Here is a 15119-nt window from a genome sequence, read left to right as displayed (position 1 = left end):
ATTTTCCACGAGAGAATGACTGTGAGAGAAGCTGATTCCACAGCCATTAAGTTACTTGCAAAAAGACCTTGTCACTTACAGAAAAACTTAAACAGCAGTCAGTTATTTCCTACAATTTCTGTTATGTCTATTGAGTCCAGTTGCTCTTAAAAGACAATCTGGGGAGTTGGCAGCACAATGTACTCTTGCCCCATCTGTAAGCATTCCCAGGTGTGCTTGCTGCTAAATTAAGCTGCCCAGCACTGTACCGAGGAGCTTGGGGTGCAGTCTCTATTCTGGAAGGCTTGCTTCTGCAGGGTCTGGGCCTGCATTTCTGTGTTTGTGAATCTGGAACGAATTTGATCTTAAGAGAGTTTTGTATGCTCAGTGAAAAGATGATCTAAGCAAATACAGTGGAGTCATAAATACAATGTACGTTGATGTAAATGCTACAATTATAGAATTCTAGACTTTTCATGCCATTGTTAGGGCCCTTCTAACTACAGGGTTCAGGCTCAACGTGTATGGCACGATAGCAGTACGCTGATCGAGTGAGATGGGAAATACGGGTGGGCTGCAGTTCAAGGCAGGAATTGAAAGATACCCTCTCTAATTGAGCTACCTGGGGAGTTTAAGTAGATTATAATGATGTATTTTGAAATTTGGTCAGGATATTAGGTGCAATACAGGCTTGCAATTTACAATTACTGCTAAAGCATTACAAATGACTGAGACTTTAATTACATATCTCAGCTAAGAGAACAAGCCTACAGAGCAACAGCGTATTTATTCCATACAGAATGTAAGACTATCACATATTAATCCAACGGTGTATCTTCATATGTTCCAAAGCATCAGCTCAGAATTGCTTTATTCTTACAAAATAATAATAACATGGCCCAATAGGCTGCTGACAAACAGCAGCCTAATTACTAAAAGAAAACAAACAAACAAACAAAAGATACACAGTTCCACACCTGTATTTGTGTTTGCACTCCCAAATAATTGGGAACTGGCTTGTCTGGACCTTGAAGAATGTAACTGTACAACAGTCATGACATACAAGTGTAAATGTGTCAGTGAAAATTAAGACTTCAAGTTGCTAATAGTTTTCAATACTGTTAATGTACCTTTAAAGAGAATTAATATATTTTTTAAAATGTTAATCTAAACAATATATTTTAAAAAATGTACTTTCAAAGAATGTTGAAGTAGACTGAAAAAAAACGTCTCCTGTTTCTCCTAGATTTCACAGGCCATAGAAATTTTCTTCTGAGAAGAATCTGTCTACTTTTTGATACTGCTGCTGAACACACATCAGGGAACGTATGAGCCCTTCCCTAAAGTTCAGTCCAGGATACCTTGATGTTTATGCGAAAGGTGGACTCTGCAGATGAAAACTCTGCAGCACTTACATAGAGAAAGAAACACCAGAGATGAACTTCACTCTGAAGCCAGAAGAGTGATGGCCTGTGGAGTGAGATGATCAGCTGAGAAAGACTGAATGAAGTAAAGCTACTTGAAAGAACCTACTACTCTCCTTTGCCACTTGTTTCAAACTGTTTTGCAGCCTATCATGGTAAAGGAGATGTTGTGCATGTACAGGCTTTACCATTCCAAGGCCTCTGACATAAATGGACATGACACACTGTCATTCAGTATTACGTTGACAAGACATTTGGAACTTACCACAATTAGTTTGTAAAACACTTAAGTTCATGTTCTAAAAACTAATTTAATGTATTATAATTTCATTCTTTTTTTATATAATATCTAACACAGCTGCAAGCATTTTTGACTCCTGTTACTTTTGTTCTTTAATTAAATGACTACTTATTGCAGGAAATGAACATGTTTCCTAAAGCTGTTTTTTTTTCCCAGGGACAGTTGGGAAGGGAAGAGATTGCAATTATTATGTACCAGATCATATCACTTCTTTATCAACAGTCTTCAAAAAGATGATTTTAACTAAGATTTCCATCTTATGCAATACCAATGTTTTGTACCAAGTCCTTTGAATGTGCATAATGTGATCATCATTTACACTAGCTGAAGTTCTGGCCCACTGAAGAATTACAATTAAATTCACTGGTATTCTTATTAAAAAATTACTAAATTGGATAACCATACATAAACAGTTGATGTAAAAATGTACTTTCATGTTTAGTAAACAAATTAATGTCAATGTTTTTTGTTAGTGGAAATGTATATATAGTTCAAGGATTTCTTGATAGTAAGAGTAAAGAAGTTACTTGATGGTAATAACAAAGAATTGGTTTAGAAAAATATAAACCAGACATTTCTAATAATGCTTGACATCTAGAAGCACCTGAGAATTATTTTCAAAATACTTCTAGAAGGAAAAAGTTAGAAAATAATACTTGTATCTGGAAAGCATGCCTTATAAGACAACAACAAAACGGAGCAAATTCCTAAGACAAAAACTTCTCTGCAAGAGTTTTAAATGACGTCCCTTTAGGAAGTCATTAAGTATCAAAAAATCTGAAAAAGGAGCTTTGTTAAGATGATCTCCAAGAAGCATGAAAATAATCCAGAAAATAAAGGTATGTAAAATTGTTTGTATAGAATACTACTAAATTGCTGCAAGCTGGTGAATAGAATCAGTGCAAACAGTGGATGCAATTTCTGTTCTCTTCGGTGCTCAGTAAGGGGACGCAAGAACAAAAATAGCATTACATTTTCAGCAAATTAACATTTACAAGTGGAAGGTAAGAACATACAGTGCAACAAAATATTTCAATAAGGGCAATGCTTGAAGAAATTGATGAATCAGGGGAGGTATCATGTTTAGGACCAACAAAGTGGACATTGATAACTTACCTTGCTCTGTAGCTAGCTGTAATTTTTGTACAACTTTTTAATATTTGACTTACATATCAGTTGAAGACTTGAATCACTGAATTACTTAATCCAAAGATTTTTTTTCTATTAATTGCAGTTTTATAACTCTGCTTTTCACAGAAATATGTAACATCGTAACTAGCCTTTTAACATACCTTTAATTATATTTATCAACAATTTTTATTAATAAAATATTTATTAACAATATAACGTGTAAAATACAAAAAGGGTAAAAAGAACTGGGAGAAATGTTTCTTAGGCAAAACAACCATTTTTAGCTTAGAAACTGTAGATGACTCACTGTTAACTACAAAGTTGGCTAATAATCCATGAAGGTAACACTCCTATTTAGCACAAACTAGCAGACTTTCCTTGATAACAAAATGTATAAAATACATCAAAATTATGTTTAAAAAATGTAGTAAAATATTTTAAGGGTACCTTAGAGCAGTTTTTTAAATTCCAAACAATGTCTATGAGCTGGATTACTAATGCAACTTAGCCATCTTGTAGTTATGCAGCAACATGCTTAGCTTCTTCTTCCTCAGCTGTCCCCTTATTGCAACCATCCCAGCTTTTTTTTTTGCTTCAGTCTGGTAAGAAACAAAACATTGTGACTATTTCAGAGCCACAAATGATCAATGTCAAATAACTGGTGGGCAAATTCACTGAAGGTATGGTTAGCTTAGGGAGGCTATCTTCCTTATGCTATTCTTTACCTAGTGGGGAAAACAAAACAAAACAAAACGAAAAACAGTCCTGCAGCAAACAATTTCTATCACTTTAGTTGACTGCTTTGAATGACCTCAAGCTTTCCCATCCACAAACTGAAAAAATGAGTAATTTCCCTGTGCTCAGTTTTGCCTTTATCAATATTCTGTTGTGATATGCTTCATATCTGTACCTTTGTTAAATTTGACTGTACCTGCTCAATGTGTTTAGAATTTAATGCAGTAGGGTAACAACTGAGGGATGGACAGTACAAGTTCATACTTCTATTTCGGCATAAGTTTTTATTAAAGATAGCACTTTTTCCCAATATGCACTCAATGAAAGAAATGAACTTTGACTGTATACTGCACTTCTTAAAATCTTCTACAGTTGAGAAAAAACCCTATTTCAAATACAGAGTAGATCACTAAAGGAAATCTTTAACGTCTCATGAGGTCCATCTAGTGGAGATGACACTGATCACAGGCTTAAAAAAAACGAAATTGGAGGCTAAAAAATTAAAAGAGGACCCCATGCACCTACACAGATGGAATGAACAGACCAAATTATTTTATGGTCATTTAAATACATTTGTTTCCATGAAGAATATTCTTCTATTTTTAACTTTTAGTTCATAAGAAATATTTTACAACTATTTACAATAAGCTACTACCCATCTATAATGAAAGTATTTACATTAAGTAATTACACAAATTACTCTCCATGCTACTCTCAGCACACACGGGATTGAAATCAGACAGAAAGCATGCGTTCTGTTAAAGACAACCAAGTGTCAAAATAAGAGGTATAATGGTAAAGACCTGTAAAGCAACTAAGTTGGGGGGAAATTGTTACCACAAAGTTGGCCAATACATTATTTTGAGACTATGGTGGTCATAAAATCAGCTACAAAGGAGAGTGTAGCCTCTTCAAGGTAGCTCCAGAAGCTGTGAAGTTGTACAAGTGCCATGCTTACTGAGTCCAGGCTCCTGAGATGTTGTGAATCTTAATCTGGAGTCAGTTCCATAGTAAATAGGCAGCTCTGCATATGATGATGTAGACAGCCTCAAAGAAGTGCATGTTCTATGAGTTATTCTCTACATCTGTTACTTCTCCTTGATGAGCTATAAGTTTTTAATAGCTTTCATTTAAATTCTGTTAAAAAACGGGAATTAAAGGTATTCTTCTGAGCCAGAAAGAATTACAGTGTATATATATGCAGGATAGCCAGTTATAAAGGCTAAAAAGATTGCTAAGGAACTATAAATGCAGAGTAGTTTAAGGTTTCTTAAGGTTTCTCTAAGCTATTATTTCTCTTAAAATTAAACAGAACTCGTAGTCACTATACGGCAACAAAGGAAAAAGGTAAATTATAACTCACTGGTGGTTCTCAGATGACATAGATTTCAGAAGATGTCCTATGCACATGGAACAGACAATATGAGTATATAGGACATTTCTGAGCTATAGGCAGTACACCCTCTTACTATTGTCCAACACAAAATATTTGCTCAGCAACGTTTTCTGTGACTGAAATGCAAAAAGGTATTGCTACTTTAAAGCAGAATGGTAATGACACCATTTTGTAAAAACAAGACAGATGACATATATTTTTATTGAAATATTTAATACAAATATCTGCAACTTAGTTTAACCATAAATGTTTACAGTCATTTTCTGGTAGAAACTTCTACTGAAATCAAGTATCACAGATGAATAGGACTGAGATTAGCACATGCTATTTGAACCCTAAATAATTTGCCTGTATTCTGCATCAGACAAAAGAAATATTCTGTACACACAGAGCAAAAACATAGATTTGAAGTGAAATTTGAAATGATTTCTCTAAAAGTCAGTTAAATAACCTATACAAATGTTAATAAAGACTTCTTCAAAATAGCATATGCTAAAAATCCAAAAATTTACATATTGCATTTTAGCATATTCAGTAAAATAATTCCAAATCTCTCTAATAAAAGTCTTATTCAAAAGACTTTAATCTTACTAAGGAAAATATACTTTCATTACAATTATTTCCTTATATAAAATAAATAAATCTAGTTGTCAAATTTTACATTAAAAATGACTTTATATTCAGCTTAAATTTCAGGAAATTGTCTGAAAATATTACTTTAGAATTCTTGGTCTTCTGATAGAAACAATGTCTGCAATCCTCTGCGAACATTAATCAGTTCCTCTTCTTGCTGTGCAAAAAGCATTACAATTATCACACATTTGAAATAAAACTTATTAAAAAATATTGTAATGTAATTCTGGTGCATAGTGTCCTGCTTCTAACATATCCAAAATAAGATACTTTTCCATGTTATCATTCAACACATTAAGGCTCAGAAATAAAACACTATATCCATATCTACCTGATACTTTCATCACTCAAGTAAAAGGCTTAACCTAGAAAATGTCAGTGATATGAGGATTTTAATTAATTTTTATTCTTGATAGAGTAACAAATTACTAAAGTTTTAAATTCTAACATTCAAACAACTATACTTACATTATCATTAATAAATAAAAAGAAAAGGTAACTTTCTTTACCATTTCTTTAAGAAATTTCTCTTGGAGTCCTTTCATGTCTTCTTTCATAAGATGCATCTGTAAAAAGATACTCATACTGAATGTATCCTCTCTGCTTGCAATTAGTAACATTTTCAAGATGACAATTACATCCCTAAATGGTTTGTAAGTGAGAAATAAAGAGATGCACATGCATCTACCCGCTTACAGAAAGGGATTTTTGCATCTGAGTTGTTCCTTCTTGGATGACTTACACTGGTAAACAAAGTCACAGAATACAGTGTAAGCCTTGCAGCAATTTTCTAGATAACTGCAAATACCTTCTGACAGGTTAAATCTAGCCCTAAAACGCTGAACAGTGTTACAGTAAAAATATTTTATGACAATGAAAAGCTACAAAAATACCTAGGTAGCATTAATGTAATTGTGAGGATGAGGAATTCTTTGGGGAAAAATAAGTCAATACTGGTATCTGTTAGCAGATTGTTTTTTTCTAGTGGAAGAAACAAATATGATTAAAAACAGCAAAGAACTGAAAGCTTGTAATACCTGTGAAGTAAAAATATGTTCTTCATAGTCAACGGTATGGTAGATGTTCTTTTCAAATGATGTTTTAAGGATCTGAAATCTAAAGAAATAAAACGCAATTCAAAGAGTTTTGCTACATATGAACATTTCCCAAATATCAAGACTATATCCCATTATTTGTAGTTTTATAGTACTTAAAAACATTAATAATTATTATTCCTAATGGAGAAAAATTACATTTTTTCAGTACATTTTAATCTCATTTTCTCATCTCATCTACTATCCTTGTTTTATGGAAGAGAGCAATTGTGTAAAGAACAGTTAGCCGGCCTAACTTAAACCTTGAATTTACAGAAGAAAACAAGTTTCAAAACAGCATTAGTGAAAAGTACTAACCTCTGTTGCTCATTTTTCAGGTACGTACTTAAAGTCTGCTTCTGTTTTTTCCAAAAGGTCTGGAGAGAAAAACAATTAACAGTCAGCAGTAACTATTATTTTCTTAACTAAAACTGACTAATATCTATTATGAATAAAATAACCCATTGTCACAGCCTCAGCACAGAATTAGTAGGAGTAAAACAGTAACCACAGATACTGTTAATAATAACAGTATCTGTGTTAACCACAAGATAACCACAGATATAAAAAAGTTTAGTTGGCAGGATAAGGCACTTCAGGAATTCTGTTTTCACGGAAACAATTTGCCATAAATCTGTAAACCTATTGTGCCTAAGAGTTTCAAAATGATGGAAAAGAACATCCATAATGTTTTAATCATATTTTCCATACACTTAAGTGTGATTAAAAGAAAAATAATAATAAAGAAAAGCCTTCAGAGTAAAAAAAAAAAAAAAAAAAAAAAAGAAAAAAAAAAGCTACTGAAGTCTTCTGTTAACATGATTATTTGTATATTGATTATATTGATTTTACATTACAGCAAGTAGCAGGCAACTGACTTGTCTTAGAACACACAGCACATCGGTTTCAAGTGCCTACACACTGTAGCTGAAATAAAAGACAGCTGAAAAAAAGCATATGAATTGGCATACACAGCCTGTTAGAAATAGTATGAGTAGTTTATTCTAGGAAAAAGTAAAAACACATAATGGTGATATAGAAATTCTTACAGGACCACATAAGCCAATCCAGACATTTCAGATTCATTATTTAAAATCTGAATCAAATTTAAGGAAGAACAGAAAAGCTTTTTAAAATTAGAATTAATAACATAAAGATCCTATGAGCAATCTATAGATTTCATAAAAACTCATTTTTCCCCATAATAAAGTAATTAAAATACAAACCAAGAATTCTTTTTCCACGTTTTTCAGGGACTGAGAATCTTTCTCAAAATTTTCAATTTCCTCAAGGATAACTATATGAAATTTGTCCAGCTGTCTAATCCTACCAAAACAGAATGAGTTACCTTTAGAAGATATTCATTGCATTTTAAGTGCTTTAAAATAAATATTTTGTTACACACCTGCATTCGTGAAGCTGGTAATTCATTGTTGCTAAATGCTGGTGGGCAGCTCTTAATGATTGCTTTGCAAAATGATCCATTTTTTGTGAACGGCTCTGTAAAGACATTTTAACATTACTTTCAGATTATTTTCACTTGAAGAAAAAGCTATATTATGTTTAGTACTGTTAATTACTGTTAATTATTACTAATACTAATAGTAGTGAGTACATTTTTTTTTTTAATCTCCTTTTACTTTAAGGAAAAACTTTCTGTTAATGAGATGTTAATAACCATGGGTTTATGTTTTTGATATTTTATTAGAAATACACTATTTGAAAAATAGATTTCCTGAGAATAGATAAAGTACACATGGAGTGAATGCTGTGTGCTTGCAGCTGTCTTATAGGAACAAATGCATTATTTAGGCTCATGTTTTTCTTTTAGCTGGTAAGCCACATTCATGGTGTTGATAATTTGAAAAGAACCAAAATGCAGTAGTCTCGTTAGTAACATAGGAAAACCACTGGAGGGTTAAGTACATAATCGAATCGAAAAAGACTTAAAAAGCAACTTTAACTCTATGATTTCTTGAAGTTCTATGCACTTAGCTATCTTCATGTTTTTTTCAGTAAATTCCACAGTGTAAGACTATTATTCATATGCACATGTAACTGCACACACAACTAATATTGTATATAAAATGTCTTGCCTCCATTTTCTTAGTAAATTCTTTCTGGAACTTCTGACACATACTTAGAGTTGAATAACCAGGTTCCCAGACATCCTCACCCAAAACAGATGGATCATTTACAGATACAGTAGATAAGCTTTCAGACACTGAAGAAATGTAAAAAAATATATATATATAAATAATGGTAATGTCACGATTCAGCATGAAGAAGTTTCCTATCTGTAGTTACAATCTAGATAAGCTCTTGTTAAATACAGATTAATTGCACCAATTAAATGGCTGGGGCTAGTTTCTATTTTCGAATCAATTTTCTGACTTTTCAAATGGAGATAGTTTCTAAATATTTAGTTCTTTTTTATTTTTTGGCATTTTTTTCTTTGAAACTTTTTTTTTTATGGATGTTACTGTTTTTGGTTGAAACTTTAAATTATTATGCTATTTTCAACTTTTGCATAACTATAATCAACTTTCATTTCATAGTTAACCTCTGTAAGTAACCGTGTCATCCTTTTTAAATAATTTTTTAGGCTGCAACTTTGTTCTTCTGGTTCTTTTCTTTTCCTCCTTTTTGCTTGTTTCTACTTCATCAGAATGGCTTTCTGTATCACTCTGGTACCTTCGTTTCAGAAATGTATGTATAGTTGGTCCTTTAATAAACATGAAAGCAATGCTTAACTTTAGGATTATTTACAACAATGACAGTGCAAGATAAAGAATAGTTTTGATCCCTTTGGATCAAAACTTTAGCAGTATGTTTCTTTACAACTCAAGAACCATATAAGAATTAAGGAGCATTGCATTTATAAAGGGCATGTTCAGTAGGTATAAGCATGTTTTCCCATTTTTTCCCCAGTATCGGCGGGAATGCTTTTTGATCTCTTTCTTAAGAGACCAGCTACTCTTTAGAGTATCTACATGCTGGAGCCCATGTTTCAGTCTTTTTGGAGGACTTAAAACAGCAGAGAAAATAAGAATAAGAATTGAACAATACTGAAAGTATAATAAAAAAGAAAAAAAAAAAATCAAAGAGTTGCGACATTTTTCTATGCCAAATAAATGTTTTTTCTTAACTGTTCTTAACACACACAGAAAGTCTGCTGCCTTTAGTGTTTGTACCTGACTCATGCACAGGGCCATAATGTTCTTGACTCCAACACTGTATTTTACTTCCACTGGAAACAGATAATGGAGATGGTTCCTACAAGAAAGGCCATTGATTTATTAGCTTCTACAAGAAAGTGCTTTTAGAAGTCTTTGTCAAAAATCCACATTTATGTTGCTTTTCAATAAACTATGAACGGGAACACAACTACAGGAAGGAAAAATAAACACGTGAATTACTACTAAGTCTCATTACATCAAAGAGAAAAATAAAATCTTTACCATATTAATACATAATGATAGCAGTAAGATAAATGCCCAATAAGGTCAGTTTCTTGCAACAGTACAAAAACAAAAAATTATTTCTCAGTGGAGTCACTAGTGCTTTTTTCACCAGAAAAAATACTTACAAAAATGGGTTGAAGGTATAGTTTGTTTTTATTTGTCAGTGCTACAAGTTATATCAAGTAATACATTATTACTGAGAGCACTTATCCACCCCAAGAATTTCTCCATGCCAATGTCATAATTATGTAATCTATAAAAGATCTTTTATTACTTTTTGAAAGTCAAGATTAAAATATTTGCTTTATTCTTTTTTGAAGGTATTAATAATTGGTCTTGTTGGGACCCAGTTCTTTAACTGTATCTGTCAGATACACAATTCAGAAGTAAATTATTTCAAATATATAAAAATTAACAAGTACACATTATATCAAGTGTTTAACATTAAGAAAGATCCATTCCCCTAAAATCTCACCAACTGCAATGTAGATATAATGGATGAAAAGAAGCTGCAACTCTTTTCTGTAGAGGAATGGATTTAGTAACATACCTCTCTTTTATTTTTGATGATAGCTTTAGTGATATCTTGTAGCTTTCCTTCAACAGAAAGTTTGTCTGAAAAACCATGTCTAAAACTCAAATTTTCATTAGCATCACATGTTTCAGATACAGATTCCTTTGTATGTTTTCCACTGACAGTTTTATATGGGGTTACTGGAGTTAAGTTGAGCTACGCATAAATAACAAAATCATTATTGAAATGAGATGCACAAGAGCGTAATATATAGCAGCTGAATGAAACATCATCAGTTAAAATAACTGTAGAGAAACTTTAATATTCTTACCAAAGACGATGCAGTCATAACTGGCGAGAAACTTTTATTTCCAATTGTTAACTTTTTAACAGTTATTTCAGGGGACTGATTTAGACACATGCTTTGAAAACTCTTTTTTTGTGGACAGAGATTATTAGGAGAGATTCCTTTCCCAAAGTTTAATGTTTCCTTGTTTTTTGGTGTTGACTCCTGAAGACCTGGTGATCCTTCAATAGAAATATGCTCTTGAGAAACATCTCCCTCTGATAATCTCTCAGCACCTAGAAAACAGTGACCGAACTGTAAGCGTGAAGAATGATACTATGTTAAAGCCCCATACTGCCAACTGTCCCTACTCTAGCTATTTACAAGTGTCAGATGGGTGAAATTTTATTTTACATATTGGCATAATTCTTACCACATTGAACTTTTTGCATCCTCCACATTACCAGATTAATTCTAACAGCCTACTTTCACTTATGCATTACATAAATGTATTATGCTGATGTCAAACAACTATACAAACCTATAAAAGTTGTAATGACATACTAATATATTTTCTTAAATTACGTGGTATACACACTGAATTGGGAGATCTCATTTTAAGAGCATGAATTAAACATAAAATTTTATTACTGTGATAATCTTAATTTAAGCTCCAACATTTGACATGGTATTTCTATACAAAAAAATCAAAATACATACCTCTCATTGTCTCAAGAGATGCTGGACTCTCAGGTAATGACATTTCAATTTCCTTTTCTTCATCAGACTTCTTTGATTTAATAAACGCTTTATTTACATAGTCTACTACTATCTTTGGCTCCAAAGATACAGTATTCTGGAATTTCTTCTGCTGATCACGATCTCTGTTTTCCTCATTCATAGGTTTCTATTAAAATAAGAAGTGTATATAAGCACTGCTAAACACATAAACATATATAAGCATATATATATGTGTATATATATATATATATACATATATATGTAAAGAGTGTATTATCTACGTGTACAGTTGAACAAACACAAGGACCAAATAGGAAGATCATTGGAAGTACTTAAATTCACAAGGGCATCAGGTGTTCTAATGTCAATAAGCATTGAATTTGCATAATTCAGCACCTGAATTTCTATTCTAATAAAGTTCTTAACTATTACAGACAAATACTGATGTTTCAGGATTTAATCAATGAAGTTTAATGGTTTATCCATATATATTGAAATGTTATGCTAAAAAGAAACAAAAAAGTTTTATTTAACAATTGTCATCGCTTAATTTACTAAAAACCCTACTTAGATATTCAACAAATGCATTGACATACCTTCTATCAAGTCAGCATTTTCCATTGTATACAGAATAGGCATAACATTACCTCAAATAACACTCTGGCTTACTAAAGTCTAAGTAAAAAGTAGACCAGAGTCTATTTCAAAAAATAGAGTAGAAGTACATTTTTAAGATACAGTGCAACTGTATACCTGTATTTTTGATTTCTCTTTCTTAGAGGTACATGCTGAATACTCCCTTTCACTCTCTGACTCCTCTGAGCTGGAAGGCTCTTTGTAATTTTTTGCTAATGCTGCTTTTCGAGGTCGTTTTGTTCTATAGGTTTGTTCTATCATTTTGTCTTGTCTTGGAGCTTGTTTTTTACGTTCAGTTTCCTTCAGAATAACAAAAACTTCTCAATTTATATCACAATATTTAATAAGTGATAATTGTAGAGTAAACAGTAGGCTGATTCAATGTTGGTTAATTAGGTACTTTAAGACCTTTTCAGTTTTCATTTACATGGACTAGACCACCATTGATACCTACATATAGTGATATTTTCATGTTCACAATTTACACTGTGTTAATATAAATAGCTTTAAGCTACTAACATTACATAGATTTGAATGATTAGTGTACAGTCTGAGACACCAAAGAGTGGTTTTGTGGGGCAGGCTAACATGATAGTTTTTTATTTGTCTTTAATCTGTAGCTTACAAATATCTACAAGTGTCTTCCATAACCATGCTCATAATCGCTCATAATTCATTGCACCCCCAATTTCAATAGGCTTACAATATTTTTCAACTATTATTCTTTACTAACATCAAACATTTTTCTTCTCAGTTTCAGTACATTACCTATATTCATTTAAAGGAATTATAATCTCATAGTCATTAAAAAGCAATTAAGCATATTAGCCACATGAAAACGCTCACTGAACAGCTAATGACCTATTCAGTGGAGTTGATTGTTATTAAGCAGTAAATAAGCATAATCAATAATTAAGTAACAAAACGTCTTGATAGACAATAATCATTCCAAGTCACAGCTAGTATTACACCAGAAATACTTCCTAAATACTATCTAAAAAATATAGTACCCGAAAACAGCTAATTGCATTTATACAATGATTTTGAAATAAGCATGGAGAAATTGCATATATTTATGAAATAAATTTAAAATAGTTGTTCTAGTGAGTTAAGGTATTTAGAATATTAGAAGTCAGGTTGCAAATTTACATTTACCTTTTTCTTTTTTGCTGTTTTGCCTTTAGATGTATCCATCCGGCAAGCAGGTTCAGAGAATTTATCTTCTGTTACAACACAAAGTTAGAAAATAAAACAGGATCATAATAAAATTTTCAACATTTCAAGGTTTAGCAGTAAAATCATGAAATCACTTTTATGCCTATGAATGTGGTTAGTAAACTGCCTTCAGTGCACTATTTAAAAATCCGAAGTTTTTTCTTGAAAACAGCCTCACTGTCTACAATAATTTTCCATATTAAAATACAGACCTTTTGGAAATTAACCTTCCTAAATGATTAGGATAATTAATCTACAATGTCCTCATCCTTGGAAACAGGACAACTAAAACCTACCATATATACAAAAAAGCACATTACATGCTGTACAGTTCGTGTCTATGGGCAAATTTTATTGCAGCGCATTTAAATATGAAGAAAGTTTCTTACTTTTGCCTGTGCTTATTGATTTCCCTAAGTTTTTATTTCTACTATAATCGATTAACTGGGGTTTAGATTTTGATTCTTGCAGCCAGCTGATGTCTGTCTTGCTGTCATCACCTCTGTATTCTGTGTCTGTGTCACTGAAGAGATGCTTCTTGTCCCGATTGTTTCTAGTCTATTAAAAAAAAAGTTCTTCTAAGTTACTCATTTATTTTTAATTTTCCTTTCACTTACATACTTGGTATTTAAACACAGGAAGACAAATCGTTTTGTTTCCACAAAGTTCTGAGTCTTACTTTTTTTCCTGCTTTCATTTCAGTGCTAGTTTTAATTTCATCTGGATTCCTTGATTAAAAAAAAAAAGAAAAAAAAAGAAAAAAACACCTTTAAACAATAAATCAACATGTAAATCTTTCTGCTATTTGTATGATGTATGGATTAAGGAATCAAACAGATGTACCTGCTTTTTTTCTCAAATCTATTTTGGAAAGCTCTGTTCACCTTATCCCTAAAGGACGTGTATTTGCTAATGATCAGTAACACCACACTTAGAAGTAAGTCCATTTGCAAGCAGGGCATTAACCAAGAACTACCCCACTCTGTTTAGGAGGTTAAATCCCTGTAGTATTCCATGAATACTAAAGCTGCTTTCATCATGAAACACAATCTTTCATTTTTATCAGGTTATAGAAAACTTAGATATGTTTTCCAAAAGAAAATAATAAAATAGAGTAGGAAATGATAGCAGCTATGTTTACAGCTTGAAAAAACAACAGTCAAGATAATAATGTCATGTATGCATTCCCTGGATTGTCATAATGGAATGCTGGGGAATGCAGACAGTACTATACTTGCTTATCCTCAGGAGACTAGGACAAAACATAACATCTCTACCCTTTTTTCTTTGGATCTGTACGAACATTCTGTTCTTTAACATGACAGTCTGGGACCTAAAAAACACAAATGAGAATAAATGACAAATTTCATTCAAGATACAGTTTAAGCAAAATTAAACAGGCCATCAGATAACATGATTAAGGGCTTTTTTGCTCAGTTTTTGTACTCAGCAATTAACTTGCTATGATTAATTTCTATCTTAGAAATTATTTAAGAACAGAGCTGGTAATTAAAACCATCTAGAATTGACTAAAACTTGTGTATCTCCGGCTAATACATTTGCTTCCAAC

General features: G+C 32.1%; 2 protein-coding genes across 4 annotated transcripts in view; one reads left to right on the top strand and one right to left on the bottom strand.

The window, feature by feature from the left end:
* PHACTR3 (phosphatase and actin regulator 3) overlaps nucleotides 1-1829 on the top strand; it is a 105808-nt gene extending 103979 nt beyond the window's left edge. For all 3 annotated transcript variants that reach the window (XM_084537880.1, XM_084537881.1, XM_084537882.1), the window contains one exon: nucleotides 1226-1829. In XM_084537880.1, the coding sequence (XP_084394006.1) occupies nucleotides 1226-1241 (16 nt within the window). In that variant the 3' untranslated portion in view covers nucleotides 1242-1829. The remainder of the gene's footprint in view (nucleotides 1-1225) is intronic.
* SYCP2 (synaptonemal complex protein 2) overlaps nucleotides 1299-15119 on the bottom strand; it is a 31863-nt gene continuing 18042 nt past the window's right edge. Inside the window, exons 30-46 of the mRNA XM_084538592.1 lie at nucleotides 14827-14882; nucleotides 14229-14277; nucleotides 13939-14107; nucleotides 13490-13557; nucleotides 12452-12634; nucleotides 11678-11864; nucleotides 11003-11253; nucleotides 10708-10887; nucleotides 9888-9969; nucleotides 9257-9418; nucleotides 8790-8917; nucleotides 8099-8193; nucleotides 7920-8019; nucleotides 7012-7070; nucleotides 6637-6715; nucleotides 6109-6165; nucleotides 1299-5756 (exon numbers count right to left, since the gene is read on the bottom strand). Coding sequence (XP_084394718.1) covers nucleotides 5685-5756; nucleotides 6109-6165; nucleotides 6637-6715; nucleotides 7012-7070; nucleotides 7920-8019; nucleotides 8099-8193; nucleotides 8790-8917; nucleotides 9257-9418; nucleotides 9888-9969; nucleotides 10708-10887; nucleotides 11003-11253; nucleotides 11678-11864; nucleotides 12452-12634; nucleotides 13490-13557; nucleotides 13939-14107; nucleotides 14229-14277; nucleotides 14827-14882 — 1977 coding nt within the window. The 3' untranslated portion in view covers nucleotides 1299-5684. The remainder of the gene's footprint in view (nucleotides 5757-6108; nucleotides 6166-6636; nucleotides 6716-7011; nucleotides 7071-7919; nucleotides 8020-8098; nucleotides 8194-8789; nucleotides 8918-9256; nucleotides 9419-9887; nucleotides 9970-10707; nucleotides 10888-11002; nucleotides 11254-11677; nucleotides 11865-12451; nucleotides 12635-13489; nucleotides 13558-13938; nucleotides 14108-14228; nucleotides 14278-14826; nucleotides 14883-15119) is intronic.

This window comes from Aythya ferina (assembly GCF_964211825.1).
Source record: "Aythya ferina genome assembly, chromosome: 16".
NCBI classification, from domain to species: domain Eukaryota; kingdom Metazoa; phylum Chordata; class Aves; order Anseriformes; family Anatidae; genus Aythya; species Aythya ferina.
Note: the sequence above shows the minus strand (reverse complement) of the source record. Positions and strands in the feature narration are given on the sequence as shown.